This window comes from Anomaloglossus baeobatrachus, chromosome 12, assembly GCF_048569485.1.
Source record: "Anomaloglossus baeobatrachus isolate aAnoBae1 chromosome 12, aAnoBae1.hap1, whole genome shotgun sequence".
In the NCBI taxonomy this organism is placed as follows: Eukaryota; Metazoa; Chordata; class Amphibia; order Anura; family Aromobatidae; genus Anomaloglossus; species Anomaloglossus baeobatrachus.
Genome location: NC_134364.1, coordinates 97,770,157 through 97,786,891, shown reverse-complemented (window position 1 = coordinate 97,786,891; position 16,735 = coordinate 97,770,157). Strand labels below are relative to the sequence as shown.

At 43.8% G+C, this 16,735-nt stretch overlaps 1 protein-coding gene across 7 annotated transcripts in view; it reads right to left on the bottom strand.

Annotated features, from left to right (window-relative positions):
- The window catches only part of MEF2D (myocyte enhancer factor 2D), a 176,806-nt gene that overhangs the window by 16,016 nt on the left and 144,055 nt on the right, over positions 1-16,735 (bottom strand). For all 7 annotated transcript variants that reach the window (XM_075330352.1, XM_075330354.1, XM_075330347.1 and 4 more), the window contains one exon: positions 7,060-7,263. In XM_075330352.1, the coding sequence (XP_075186467.1) occupies positions 7,060-7,263 (204 nt within the window). The remainder of the gene's footprint in view (positions 1-7,059; positions 7,264-16,735) is intronic.

Genomic DNA, 16,735 nt, shown 5'->3' with positions numbered 1-16,735 from the left:
CTCCGACAGAATTGTGCTGATGAGTAAGAAATCTGCGGCCGGCATGATAGATGTATTTCTTATAAAATCTTTGTGTGACATTTAAAGTATTTAAAAAAAAAATGAGGGATCAGTGGGGCACTGGTTAACCACAAATATTATTAATGGTATTTAATGACATTAGAAATGGCCTAAAAAACCACAGAAGAGTGCGGTCTATGGAGCGATGCTCCGAGGAGCAAACACACAAAGTCGTTACTCTGCTCCATGAAGCAACAACAGAAAAGGGTTCAGAAAAGGGTTCAGAGACCAAAATCGATGAAGGAGCAAAGATGCATAGTTAATGGAAACAAAAAGCGGATCAGGAAAATGGGAGGACCTGATAAATAAGCTCCTCCCCTGGACTGATAGGAACAGTCCTGCAGGCATAAAAGGAAGGGTCTTCTTCAGGATGAGACCTAAATCCTACACTAGCGCTGATCCTCCAAGAGACCGCTAAATTCTTCGGATGCGTCCACGTCAGATTCCACTCTCCGGCCGTAACTTCTCAGGAAAAAGAAATGACCATAAGTTGATTCCCCCTCTGTCGATGGAATTAACCCTGCTGCTGCCAAGGGAAGAGCGGAGATCCTCCTGGCTGTAACACAGAGCCTTATGACGGGGAGGAGGCTGAGCAGATCAGTGACACAAGAAAGGTCAGACAATGACATTCAAAACTCTCCGTCACCAAGCAGAAATGAGACTTAGACCTTCCCAAAAAAAAACCCCAAATCATTAATGTCCATGACTGTAGAAACTGAGGGGATCGACGCTTAGTTACCGGGATCTCCCAAGCACTCTGAGGTCGCCAAAAATAACCACCAAGAAATCACCTGCTCACTAGGAATTAGAGGACCACAAAAGCTGGTGTTATATGGGCAGATTTCTGCCTATGAAGAGTTTCGACTGACTATCGGGTTGATAAACCAAAATGATGGTTCAGCTTTTCTGACAGCACATCCCATGTTTATATGCAAGATGTACTGCCAATGATGATTTTTAGGCCCAAGTAAAGAATCCAAGCAGCCAACAAACAAGCTTTTTGCACATACGTCAGCTGATCGTCAATGATCAGGAATGACCATTATAACAAATGCCTGCTTAGTTCATATGTGAACTGATCGTCAATGATCAGGAATGATCGCTCATACAAATGCTCGCTTGGCTCATACCTCAGCTGATCGTGAATGATCAGGAATGATCGCTCTTACAAATGCTTGCTTGGCTCATACCCCAGCTGATGATCAATGATCAGGAATGATCGCTCTTACAAATGCTCGCTTGGCTCATACCTCAGCTGATCGTCAATTATCAGGAATGATCGCTCTTACAAATGCTCGCTTGGCTCATACCTCAGCTGATCGTCAATTATCAGGAATGATCGCTCTTACAAATGCTCGCTTGGCTCATACCTCAGCTGATCGTGAATGATCAGGAATGATCGCTCTTACAAATGCTCGCTTGGCTCATACCTCAGCTGATCGTCAATTATCAGGAATGATCGCTCTTACAAATGCTCGCTTGGCTCATACCTCAGCTGATCGTGAATGATCAGGAATGATCGCTCTTACAAATGCTCGCTTGGCTCATACCTCAGCTGATGATCAATGATCAGGAATGATCGCTCTTACAAATGCTCGCTTGGCTCATACGTCACCTGATCGTCAATGATCAGGAATGATCGCTCATACAAATGCTTGCTTGACTCAAATGGTAGTTGATCGCCAGTGATCAGAAGTGATTGCTCTAACAAATGCTCGCTTGGTTGTGTTAACAGGGCATTTACAACACCTTTCTGTAAGGGTAGGCACATATCTAAGCAAAATTCAAAACAAGTAACTCGACCACCCATTAGTGACACTTCCGAGATCAGAACTCATTTGTATCACTAATGTCGCAGTATCAAGCTTCTTTCAGAATCGGGCTACAAAAAGACCTCATGGAAGGTGGTTCTCTGTCCACGTTGTCCTCCTGACCAGCAAGACAATCACTAAACCATAGTATCTAGCTCAGAAGACATCAATGTAGTCCAGGTAATTGGTATTCTACAGTGTGGTTTTCTGAAGGACCCCAAAATTTGTAAAGGAAACTCCAAGGGTCAGTTTTTAGGTCGATCAGTCAAACTTAATTTTTTAAGAAGTTTTCTGTTCATTCTTGACAAAAATGGAGGCCTTTAGCTTACATTACATGTGGAATACCTAAATCTACAGAGATAGATAATTTGCGAAACAGGTTTAATTTTATACTAATTATTGTGGCTAATGATGAGATTTTCGAGAGAAGGAAATGAGAAAATATACTCAACGGATGGACTCTCCACGGGAGGACTCATTCCAGGTGCCGAGATTTGCGGGGAAGATGCTACCGCTACTCCGCGAGCAAGCCCCCTGCCGCCTCTCGCTCCCCCTCACCGGTATACCCGCACACCTCTCTTTCACACTTGCTCGTCAGTCATCCATCCACCTGCATGTCTTCATCTTCCGATCTGACATTTTAACTGGGAGCTCTTCAGAAATTCAGAGGGAGCTGGAATGTGCTGAGGAAGAGCAGGAGGGTGCTAATTAAACAGCGGCACCCTCGTTTCGCCAGCGGAGAATCTCGCCTAAACCCTCTTTTACACTCTATTAATCCTTTAAGAGTAGGTGTCAAGGGTAAAATACAGCAAACTGGTGGGAAAGAGTCAACCACGTTACAAGAGCTATTTAATCAAAAGTCATAACTGAAAAAAATGGAGGATAGGTTCCACTTTCAATATGGCTACTCTCGGGAACTCGATATCGTACCTTGTAGGTCACCAAATTAAAAGGTCACCCACAGAAGTTAGACGGTAGATCCAAGGTGCATTGCCAATTCTTGTAAGCGATGGCACAGACATCTCTGAGAGGTGCTGATATTTCCCCATAAACAGGCGCAGCCAGTAAACAATATTCCGCCCACAGCTCCGACTAATAGAGCTAAAATGTAATGTTTGATCATTTCAGGGCCTTCTGAGAGTTTCGGCATTAGTATTTAAATATGAGATGGAGTCCACCCTCCCCAAGTAATAAGCGCCTGCTCCCTTTAATCTTACAGCGGGGAAGCGAAGGCTGCCATATGTATATAATGAGACATTGAAAATGCAGTGAGTAAGAAGAATTGTAGGAGGCAATTACTGGTGAGGGAGCAGAGCAAAGGGCTGCCTTATATGTTGGTGTCGGCTGTGAAAAAATGATGGTGGGGGGGTTGGCAATGATTGCGCACACAAAACCCCACTGATACACTGCCAGATGACGGGACTGCAAGGGTAAATGTGGATCAACCCACTAAATAACAACCTTCTACAACAGACTTAACCCTGTGACTGCTGAAAGCAATCTCAACAAAGTGTCACGGCCTAGAGGAAGAATATCTGGGCCAGTCTTCACCTCTTCTAGCAGTGATAAGCCACAAGTTCCAGCAAATAAGTAAATGTTTTTATCCAATAAGCAACTACTATAATACTGCTCCCCTATGTACAAGAATAAAGTTACTATAATACTGCCCCAATGTACAAGAATATAATTACTATAATACTGCTCCCCTATGTACAAGAATAAAGTTACTATAATACTGCCCCAATGTACAAGAATATAATTACTATAATACTGCTCCCCTATGTACAAGAATAAAGTTACTATAATACTGCCCCAATGTACAAGAATATAACTACTATAATACTGCTCCCCTATGTACAAGAATATAACTACTATAATACTGCTCCCTATGTACAAGTATATAACTACTATAATACTGCCCCTATGTACAAGAATATAACTATTATAATACTGCCCCTATGTACAAGAATATAACCACTATAATACTGCCCCTATGTACAAGAATATAACTGCTATAATACTGCCCCCTATGTATAAGAATATAACTACTATAATACTGCTCCTATGTACAAGAATATAATTACTATAATACTGCCCCCTATGTACAAGAATATAACTACTATAATACTGCCCTCTATGTACAAGAATATAACTACTATAATACTGCTCCTATGTACAAGATTATAATTACTATAATACTGCTCCCCTATGTACAAGAATAAAGTTACTATAATACTGCCCCAATGTACAAGTATATAACTACTATAATACTGCCCCTATGTACAAGAATATAACTACTATAATACTGCCCCTATGTACAAGAATATAACTACTATAATACTGCCCCTATGGACAAGAATATAACTACTATAATACTGCCCCTATGTACAGGAATATAACTACTATAATACTGCCCCTGTGTACAAGAATATAACTACTATAATACTTCTCCTATGTACAAGTATATAACTACTATAATTCTGCCCCCTATACAGTTTAATAGTTAAGGAATGTTAACATATGGCAAATATCGCTCTCTGTCATATTTTCCTCCTTTCTTCCCTAGAAGACCAGTCTGATATAATCTCCTGCAGTGAGTCAGACATTCTGAGGTCTAAACCTCTGGCCTCTCTCTACTCTTCAGATGTAAATATATTCTTGGAACACGGTAAGGTAGTTGTTGCACAAGCTGAGCAGATCGTGTCGCTGTTTTTACAACAGTTAGTCAGAAATCTCAGTGCTTCCATTAGAGAAGGCTGAAGTCACTTGTGAAACAATGCGTAATGTTCTCCGTAAAGATAAAGTTTATTGAATATTGCTAACAGGAAGTGTGAACATTTAAAGGGATTCTCCAGTGAAAACAAGTTATCATTTACACATAGAATAGGTGGTAACCTGTTGATTGGTGGGGGTCCAACCACTTGGAACGATGCTGATCGTGAGAAAGGGGCACTTTTAATCCCTTTAGGATGGAGCATGGCATTTTCCAACAGCCCAGTAAAGAATGAATAGAGAGATGGTCGGGCATTTGATCTGCAAACTAGTGTGGGTCCCAGAGGTTGGACACCCACTAATCAGCACATTGTCGCCTATTCTGAGGAAATTAATATCCTTTTGACTAGACAACCCCTTTAAGTAAACAAACCCATATATATATATATAATTGGGCATGTATAAATCTGTATACGTGCACCAATACCGATATCTTGGCAACCGAGTGTCCATGTCTGGTGCTTACATCGATAAACTTTATTTGCACACCATGCGAGAGCCTCCTTAAAATTAGAATACAGGGTCATTGTTTAGAGGGCAAACAGGAGAATAAAGCATGTAGTGGACGAGCATGGCACCACTGTACACTTTTACCATGCCACCGCAGCATACCCTCCATTTCCACTACCCTGCACGCTAAGTAAATCCTTCAAGTGAGCCTCTGTCACTCCTGCCACCAACGCTGAGGCCCTGGGTCACGTAACAAAACAGCTGATCTTCTGGAGATGTGATCCTTCGGTAGGAATCGATCCTTAGGCCCCTGTCGGGTGTCACGGAGTCAGCACGGGGCGTGCGCTGCTCCACGCTGCCATTAAACTCAGCTCTTACTTTATATTGAGCCGCCCTTCTTCTTGCATCCTATTAAATAATTGTTTTAGTCATAATAAAAAAAGAATGGATTTCGCCCCTGGTTACACAGATTAGTGTGAAATGTCCCTTCTTCCTATATATGGCAGGGGCTGTCATGTTTCCCGCAGGACGCCGTGGCCGTAATCACCTGCTTATCAGTCAGATAAGGCCTGAACGCTCCTATCATTATAATAACAGCCCTAACACTCACAAGCCGCACTGCAATGGCCCCTTGGGCTGAGATGATTACATACAAAATTTTCACTTTCGGGGTAACAGCCCATCATGGTCCAGTCTGTATTCATGCTCGTCTACCACCGCAGGAAAAAAAATTGTCACCACTGTGTAACGTCATGGGACAAAGGGCACTGCAGGCCATAAAGCGATATACTGCAAATGATTAACTGCTTCCTGCCTGGTAAAACGACCCTGGAATTTCCTACCTGATGTAACAACGGTAAAATTGCCGGTTTATTGGCTTACATTTGATAACATTGAGTGGAACATATACCCTCACTTTTTAAGATGATAATATTCATTTAAAAAGGTGCTACACCAAGATGGCAAAGCACAAAAGACTAAGGGGTACTTCTCACATAACGAGATCGCTGCTGAGTCCCAGGTTTTGTGACGTACCAGTGACCTCATCAGCGATCTCGCTGTGTGTGACACTAAGCAGCGATCTGGCCCCTGCTGTGAAATCGATGATCGTTACACACTGTTCTGGTTCATTTTTTGCTCGTTGGTCTCCCGCAGGGCAGCACCTATCGGCGTGTTTCACGGCGGGAGATCAACGAGCACCGACTCTGTGTAAGCAACGTACGCTGGTAACCAGGGTAAATATCAGGTAACTAAGCAAAGCGCTTTGCTTGGTTACCCAATATTTACCCTGGTTACCAGCATACACCGCTTAGCGCTGACTCACTGCACACGTAGCCAGGGTAAATATCGGGTAACTAAGCAAAGCGTTTTGCTTAGTAACCCGATGTGTACCCTGGCTACGTGTGCAGGGAGCCAGCGCTAAGCGGTGTACGCTGGTAACCTGGGTAAATATCGGGTAACTAAGCAAAGTGCTTTGCTTAGTATCCCGATGTGTACCCTGGCTACATGTGCAGGGAGCCAGAGCTAAGCGGTGTACCGTGGTAACCAGGGTAAATATCACGTAACCAAGCAAAGCGCTTTGCTTAGTTACCTGATATTTACCCTGGTTACCAAGCGCAGCATTGTTACACCAGTTGTTGGTGGCTGGTGAGATCTGCCTGACTGACAGCTCACCAGCGACCATGTAGCGACGCACCAGCGAGCCTGACCAAGTCGTATCATGGTCAGAATCACTGGTACGTCGTTTAGTGTGACTGTACCCTAACTGATACCATCATGAATCATGAATAAGTCAGACAATGTAAATATGTCTGCCTCCCTTCAGAGTGGCAAGGCTGATAACATTAGGCAATAAATCATTTTAGCCCGACCCAGTAAATGGACATAAAATCAACTTTAGGATCATTGTAACTGTAACTGTCCCTTTAAGACAGGAAAGCAGTTTGGGTCAGGAATGGGGGCTCACCTCTATAATGTCTGCGTTAGTCCGACTCTCGTGGGGTTCGTTGTACTCTGTGTATTTCAGGAGCACTTTGTCCATGTCGGTGCTGGCATACTGGAATAGTTTGTTTGAGTGGTTGAAGATGATGAGGGCAATCTCACAGTCACACAGGACACTGAGCTCATAGGCCTTCTTCATCAAGCCAAACTTACGCTTCGTGAACGTCACCTGTGGAGGGAGATAAGGTGGTATAAGTGTCAGAGATCGTGTCAGGCTTCCTTCCCACATAATACTACCCCCTATATACAAGAATATAACCATTATAATACTGCCCCCTATGTCCAACAATATAACCACTAAAATAATGCCCTCTATGTACAAGAATATAACTACTATAATACTGCTCATATGTACAAGAATATAACTACTATAATACTGCCCCTATGTACAAGAATATAACTACCATAATACTGCCCCTATGTACAAGAATATAACTACTATAATACTGCTCCTACGTACAAGAATATAACTACTATAATACTGCCCCCTATGTACAAGAATATAACTACTATAATACTGCTCCTACGTACAAGAATATAACTACTATAATACTGCCCCTATGTACAAGAATATAACTACTATAATACTGCTCCTATATACAAGAATATAACTACTATAATACTGCTGTTACGTCACCACCGGAGTCCGCTCCAGCGACTTCTGCTCCGATCGCCAGGCGACGCCGTGTTCCTGATGTGGATAGTGCTGGTGATGGGAGAGGAGTCGATGCCAGCGGCAACGGTGGGCGCAGGCTCCGATCATCCACTGGGCTGGGTTATCTTGGGACCTGCAGTACCACTGGCTGACTGTGGGTGGCGTGTGTCTTCCAGCTGAAATTGCCAGTGTTCAGCTACAGCCAATGGGAAGACACCACACCCTTCTTAGTTCCCCTCCTGTCTGCTGACCTCCGCCAGAGAGTTCTGATTTCCTGGCTCCTGGTCTGCCCTATTCTGTTTTGTGATTCCTGTGTGCTGACTTCTGCATGTTTTCTGACTACCCTTCTGCCTGCTGTTTTTGTACCTCGCGGCCCGATCCGGATTTGACCTCCGCTACGTTTTCTGATTACGTCCTTGTCTGCCGATTCTGTCCCTGTTCTGCTATTCCTGGTTTGACTACTCTCATCGGACTGCAGCCTTCCACAGGTAGTGATCTCCAGGGCCCTGTGTAATTCCAAATCCCTGTATGGGGGTTAAAGGGTTTCAGAGTTCTTGGGGTCCTGCTTGGTGAGTGGCTTCCCTCTAGTCTGTCAATTACATCCCACCTGAGTCTGTTGATCCAGGCAGGCGTTACAACTGCCCCCTATGTACGATAATATAACTACTATAATACTGTCCCTATGTACAAGAATATAACTACTATAATACTGCCCCTATGTACTAGAATATAACTACTATAATACTGCTCCTATGTACAAGAATATAACTACTATAATACTGCCCCTTATGTACAAGAATATGACTACTATAATACTACCCCCTATGTACAAGAATATAACTACTATAATACTGCACATATATACAAGAATATAACTACTATAATACTGCTCCTATGTGCAAGAATATAACTACTATAATACTGCTCCTATGTAAAAAAAATATAACCACTATAAAACTTTTCCTATGCACAGGAACAAAGCTACTATAATATTGCTCCTACGTACAGGAATATATCTACTATAATACTGCCCCCTATGTATAAGAATATAACTACTATAATACTGCCCCCTATGTATAAGAATATAACTACTATAATACTGCCCCATGTATAAGAATATAACTATTATAATACTGCCCCATGTATAAGGCTATAACCACTATAATACTGCTCCTATGTACAAGAATATAACTACTATAATACTGCCCCTTATGTACAAGAATATAACTACTATAATACTGCCCCACATGTACAAGAATATAACTACTATAATACTGCCCCCTATGTACAAGAATATGACTACTATAATACTGCTCCTATGTACAAGAATATAACTACTATAATACTGCCCCCTATGTACAAGAATATAACTACTATAATACTGCCCCCTATGTACAAGAATATAATTACTATAATACTGCCCCCTATGTACAAGAATATAACTACTATAATACTGCCTCCTATGTACAAGAATATAACTATTATAATACTGCTCCTATGTACAAGAATATAACTACTATAATACTGCCTCCTATGTACAAGAATATAACTACTATAATACTGCCCCTATGTACAAGAATATAACTACTATAATACTACCCCCTATGTACAAGAATATAACTACTATAATACTGCTCCTATGTACAAGAATATAACTACTATAATACTGCCCCATATGTACAAGAATATAACTACTATAATACTGCCTCCTATATACAGGAATATAACTACTATAATACTGCCCCCTATGTACAAGAGTATAACTACTATAATACTGCCCCCTATGTACAAGAATATAACTACTATAATACTGCCCCTGTGTACAAGAATATAACTACTATAATACTGCCTCCTATGTACAAGAATATAAGTATTATAATACTGCTCCTATGTACAAGAATATAACTACTATAATACTGCCCCTATGTACAAGAATATAACTACTATAATACTGCCCCTATATACAAGAATATAACTACTATAATACCCCCACTATGTACAATCTGGTTCCTCCTTTATCTTGTGCCATCCTTCTTCCCAGCCCCGTGTGCATGACACATCCTGCATCATTCACACAGATGTCTCCATTGTGATCCTGCACATGCGTAGTTTGATATGCCGTGATGAGGGCAGAGCAAAGTACTGGAGTGTGCAGGTGCGAGGAAAGGTAAAAGACCATCCGAAAAAAAGACCAAAACCGCAGGTAATACACAAGGGATACTAATTATGTATAACCAAAAAGAACAAACCCCATATAAAATATAACCTTTAATGTTAATATAAGGTAAAAACAACACCAAAAGCAATATCCTCTTATAGTGTAGGGTAAATAATCAAAGGGACATGTAATCCATGATAGGTAATATACCAAAAAAGGGGACACAGGGCAGGGAAAAAGCTGACCCTAATGGGCCCTAAAGCTTGTCCCTACCTAGCAATGGAGGGTAAGACGCCCTAGGGTTGTGGTGCCCCCATTCACCGAAGGGAACCCCTAATAGTCCCTAGTACACCCTACACTATACTAAGAGTGCACCACAAAACAAAAGTGAGAAAATATTAAATCCTCATAAGTAAATTACACCATAAATAATCAATTGTGACTCATCTGGTTAGAAGATCCATCAATCAGGGTCCTCAGTGGGAAAAAGGTCGTGATTTCCCACCTTTGTTTTGTGGTGCACTCTTAGTATAGTGTAGGGTGTACTAGGGACATTTAGGGTTTCCCGTCGGTGAATAGGGGCGCCACAACTCTACGGCGTCATACCCTCCATTGATAGGTATGGACAAGCTTTAGGGCCCATTACGGTCAGCTTTTTTCCTTTTTTTTAACTTATACAGAGTGGCCTGGGCTCTTATATACAGTATTGTGGAGAACATCCTGGTGACAGGTTCCATTTAATATTCCACAATGCTGTTTTCAATGTAAAATGGTTGAAGTATTAAGCGGGCTTTACACGCTACGATTTCGCTACAGCGATCTCGTTGGGGTCACGGATTTTGTGACGCACATCCAGCCGCTGTAGCGATGTCGTAGCGTGTGACTCCTAGGAGCGATTTTGCATCGTTGCAAAAACCTCCAAAATTGCTCCTCGTTGACATGGGGGTCCGCTGCCAATTATCGCTGCTGTCGCAGGGATGAAGTTGTTCCTCGTCCCTGCGGCAGCACCAAACATCGCTACATGTGACGCCGCAGGAACGAGGAACATCTCCTTACCTGCCTCCGGCCACAATGCGGAAGGAAGGAGGTGGGCGGGATGTTACGTCCCACTCATCTCCCCCCCTCCGCTTTCATTGGGCGGCCGCTTAGTGACGTCGCTGTGATGCCGAACGGACCGCTCCCTTAGAAAGGAGGCGGTACGCCGGTCACAGCAATGTCGGTATGCAGGTAAGTATGTGTGACGGGGGTGCCAGATTTTGTGCGCGACGGGCGGCGATATGCCCGTTTCACACAAACAATGGGGGTAGGTCGCATGCTAGCGATATCGGGCCGGATATCGCAGCATGTAAAGCCACCCTTAGACGATATTCTGTAATAATAACACCTGTGGTCTCCAGACATTATCTTCTATATATGAAAACAGTGCCTTCTTCTGTGCAGGGTGTGAAGAAGGGAACGTCTGCACTGTACATGCATCGAGTCTAAAGTTTGCATTGCTCGGCTGGTAGATTAATTATGTCTGAGTGGAGAATTCCTATATACAGATCCCTTTGCTTTGTGTCCTGCTGCAATGTGTGATAAACCATTAAACATTCATCTGTACACCTGAAATCCCCATCCGGTGTATGAGAATCCGCTCCCTCGAATCTGCTTAGCAGCGGTGTAATTAAGGTAAAACTTCCGGTACACCTTCTGCCTCCCATAACGGAGATCTGTGACCTTTTCCCTTATTGTTAAATTTATTTTGTGAGGAAGTATAGAAATACACCTTGAAATTCACCGCCCATATGGGATAAGCATATCTCTAATCAATAATTAAGGGGGTCATACTATAAACTAGATATACCTATACTCAGGATAGATGATCAGTGTGGTCCAGCCATTAAAACCCACACAGATAATGAAAACAGGTGTCCCAATGTCTTATGTGCATGGAGCTGCAGTGAGCATGTGCGAACACGCCTTCATTCACTTCCGCACATGCTCACTAGCCGCTCCACTCACATAAGGTGCTTTATTGAGATCAATAGACGGTCTGAACAGCTGGAAGCTCTAAGATCATACATACATCATCTATTCTAAGGGAAGGTGACATAGCTTCTATATGGGGCACCATACATAAACTTATAGAAGAACCCCTTTATATTTTAGGTTTTGGTGGCAGGTGCAATTTTAGTAGCCGGACTCTGTATGACTGTAAGTGCGCTTCCTGTCTGAAACAGAAGACAACATTTTACTAGCTTGCCAGATACTGAAAGAAAGCGAGCAGCAAAGCGCATAGCGATGCGGGGATTGGCAGTGGTCACGTGTGCGCTCACGAGGAACATGCCCTATAATTCATCCTTCACCCGAGTCTTATGTGATGTGACAGTTGCCACGGTAACACTCCGAACAGCGAACATCTTGCGCACACAAGCACCGCAACAATCTGCTTACAGACCAAAAAGACAGCCACGGCGGAGGGGATCTGTGAACCTAGCGCCCTGCGAAGGCCTGCGTGAGGGAGTCAGCAACGATCTAAGAGGGTTTATGGAAAAGGAAAGGCTTTAAAGTCTTAACTCCAAAAAGGTGCTTGGTATGAATAACTATACTCATGGGACAACAAGAGTCCAGAAAAAGTGTCGGAAAGGGTCACATGACACAAAGAGTCAAGTAGGCGGGGCTTCTTCACCATTGAGTGTGGCCGGACGGCAGGTTCTTGTCTGTGACTAGTTTTACTTCTGGCCTCTATGTATGTGCGTTTCACATTTGTCGATGACCCAAGAGCTGGCGGGGGCGACTCGCAGCATCAAGGCCTCACTAAGCCGAGCATGCAGCTTTTACATGTCTGTCACTATCGGAATCCATCACTCGACAAATACACAGTATCTGAGGCCGTCCCGGTGTCTGGAGTTAATCTCAAGGCAGGAGCCTGTCTGACGGCGCTGAGGGGAGGCCTCAGGAGAAAGCCTGCTGGTCCAGACCCTCGTCTGGGCTCACACGTGCCCTCCACTAGGTCTTCATCTTACTATAAGGCCATGGACTCCAGTTCTTACACAGAAGAGGGTGACTGTTTTCTGGAGCGAATACCCTTAAGGAGCCAGCAGTCATGGGCAACTGGTGGGCCTATTTTAATAAAAAGTGGGCAGATGAGTTTAGATGAGTCTGGGGTCTACCATTGCCCCTCCATCCTGGATGGGAACTTACCAGTGGCCCCGGAGCCATCAACCTCTCATCACTCTGTTCTCAGGCAAGATAGAAATCAGAGGACCGGGATGATCGCACCCAGACGTCGCCCCACCGGCCGCAATGTGTGATTAACGCATCACATCGACTGATCATCCGATACTGAGAAGGAGCGCTGTGGGGTTCTCACGTAATAAGCTTAGATACACCAGAGCTGTGGCAGCAGAGATACACAGGCTTACATACACCACCTCAGCAGACCGTATCACACAGGATAGGATGAGATACACAGCTCAGCAGACAGTATCACATAGGATAGGATGAAATACACAGCTCAGCAGACAGTATCACACAGGATAGGATTAGATACACAGCTCAGCAGACAGTATCACACAGGATAGGATTAGATACATAGCTCAGCAGACAGTATCACACAGGATAGGATTAGATACACAGCTCAGCAGACAGTATCACACAGGATAGGATTAGATACATAGCTCAGCAGACAGTATCACACAGGATGGGATTAGATACACGGCTCAGCAGACAGTATCACACAGGATAGGATTAGATACACAGCTCAGCAGACAGTATCACACAGGATAGGATTAGATACATAGCTCAGCAGACAGTATCACACAGGATGGGATTAGATACACGGCTCAGCAGACAGTATCACACAGGATAGGATTAGATACACAGCTCAGCAGACAGTATCACACAGGATAGGATTAGATACATAGCTCAGCAGACAGTATCACACAGGATAGGATTAGATACACAGCTCAGCAGACAGTATCACACAGGATGGAATTAGATACACAGCTCAGCAGACAGTATCACACAAGATAGGATTAGATACACAGCTCAGCAGACAGTATCACACAGGATAGGATTAGATACACAGCTCAGCACACAGTATCACACAAGATAGGATTAGATACACAGCTCAGCAGACAGTATCACACAGGATGGGATTAGATACACGGCTCAGCAGACAGTATCACACAGGATGGGATTAGATACACAGCTCAGCAGAATGTATCAAACAGGATGGGATTAGATACACAGCTCAGCAGAATGTATCAAACAGGATGGGATTAGATACACAGCTCAGCAGACAGTATCACACAGCATGGGATTAGATACACAGCTCAGCAGACAGTATCACACAGGATGGCATTAGATACACGGCTCAGCAGACAGTATCACACAGGAGAGGATTATATACACGGCTCAGCAGACAGTATCACACAGGATAGGATTAGGTACACAGCTCAGCAGACAGTATCACACAGGATAGGATTAGGTACATAGCTCAGCAGACAGTATCACACAGGATAGGATTAGATACACGGCTCAGCAAACATCACACAGGATAGGATTAGATACATAGCTCAGCAAACATTATCACACAGGATAGGATTAGATACACAGCTCAGCAAACATTATCACACAGCATAGGATTAGATACAAAGCTCAGCAGACAGTATCACACAGCATGGGATTAGATACACAGCTCAGCAGACAGTATCACACAGGAGAGGATTATATACACGGCTCAGCAGACAGTATCACACAGGATAGGATTAGATACACAGCTCAGCAGACAGTATCACACAGGATAGGATTAGATACATAGCTCAGCAGACAGTATCACACAGGATGGGATTAGATACACGGCTCAGCAGACAGTATCACACAGGATAGGATTAGATACACAGCTCAGCAGACAGTATCACACAGGATAGGATTAGATACATAGCTCAGCAGACAGTATCACACAGGATGGGATTAGATACACGGCTCAGCAGACAGTATCACACAGGATAGGATTAGATACACAGCTCAGCAGACAGTATCACACAGGATAGGATTAGATACATAGCTCAGCAGACAGTATCACACAGGATAGGATTAGATACACAGCTCAGCAGACAGTATCACACAGGATGGAATTAGATACACAGCTCAGCAGACAGTATCACACAAGATAGGATTAGATACACAGCTCAGCAGACAGTATCACACAGGATAGGATTAGATACACAGCTCAGCACACAGTATCACACAAGATAGGATTAGATACACAGCTCAGCACACAGTATCACACAAGATAGGATTAGATACACAGCTCAGCAGACAGTATCACACAAGATAGGATTAGATACACAGCTCAGCAGACAGTATCACACAGGAGAGGATTATATACACGGCTCAGCAGACAGTATCACACAGGATAGGATTAGATACACAGCTCAGCAGACAGTATTACATACTGTATGTGATGTAAGGAGGTGAGAGAGGAAAGAGAATGATAAGGTGGCTGCTGTTTTGTTAGTATAGAAGTATCACTGCTGCGCCCGGCTACTTTCTTCATGCACAGTGTCTGAGCTTCTCATCCGTCTTCCTGCCATCTATGGGCATTCTTCCTAGTGGTGATGGCAGCGCCCCAGACAGATCCCTGGTGACATTGCAGGGCAGGCACCCACCGGCTGATAACAGCACCTATCTGATAACACTATCCAGGCCCTGCTCATTAATGTCTCTGCCTACAATCTCCTCCAGGGAGGGGGCTGTCATGCTGAGCCGCTTATTAGGAAGGATTACTGAATCATATTAACACTTCATTATGATAGCCTCATATACTCGCTGAGTGGGCAAAAAAACACCTAAAGGCTAGGTTCACACACTGCGTTTTTTTGACGCTGCGTTTTTGTGCGTTTTTTGCGGCAAAAACCGCACAAAGACGCACCCGCGTCAAAAAAACGCGACAAAAAACGCACGCGTTTTGCCGCGATTTGGTGCGTTTTTTTGCTGCGTTTTGCAGCGTTTTTGCTCACTGCGTCTTTATGTGTTTTTTATCAGTGAACAAAAAAAAAAGGTCTGATGTAATTTCCTTCTTCAATGTGTTCTTCATTCTCCACTAGTGTATGCAGGAGAGCAGACAGCTGCAGAACTACAAGGCTCAGCATACTCCATCCAATAGTGTATGCAGGAGAGCAGACAGCAGCTGCAGAACTACAAGGCTCAGCATGCTCCATCCAGGACTGTATGGTTGAGGGAGAGTCAGGGGGAGCAGACCTACAAGGCTCAGCATCCTCCATCCAATAGTGTATGCAGGAGAGCAGACAGCAGCTGTCGAACTACAAGGCTCAGCATCCTCCATCCAATAGTGTATGTAGGAGAGCAGACAGCAGCTGTCGAACTACAAGGCTCAGCATCCTCCTTCCAGGACTGTATGCAGGATTTCTTTGCCCCCCCAAACAAAAAAAATGACGTGGGCTTCGCCATATTTTTGTATGCTAGCCGGGTACAGCAGGCAGGTTCGGGCTGCCCCCAACCCCCAGCTGCCTATTTGTACCCAGCTGGGAGCCAAAAATATAGGGAAGCCCTTTTTTTTTTAATTATTTCATGAATTTCATGAAATAATTTTTAAAAAAAAAATGACGTGAGCTTCGCCCAATTTTTGAGTCCAGCCGGGTACAACTAGGCAGCTGGGGATTGGAATCCACAGTGCAGGGTGCCCATGCTTTCTGGGCACCCCCGCTGTGAATTGCAGTCCCGCAGCCACCCCAGAAAATGGCGCTTTCATAGAAGCGCCATCTTCTGGCGCTGTATCCAACTCTTCCAGCTGCCCTGATGCCGGGTGGCTCGCTGGGT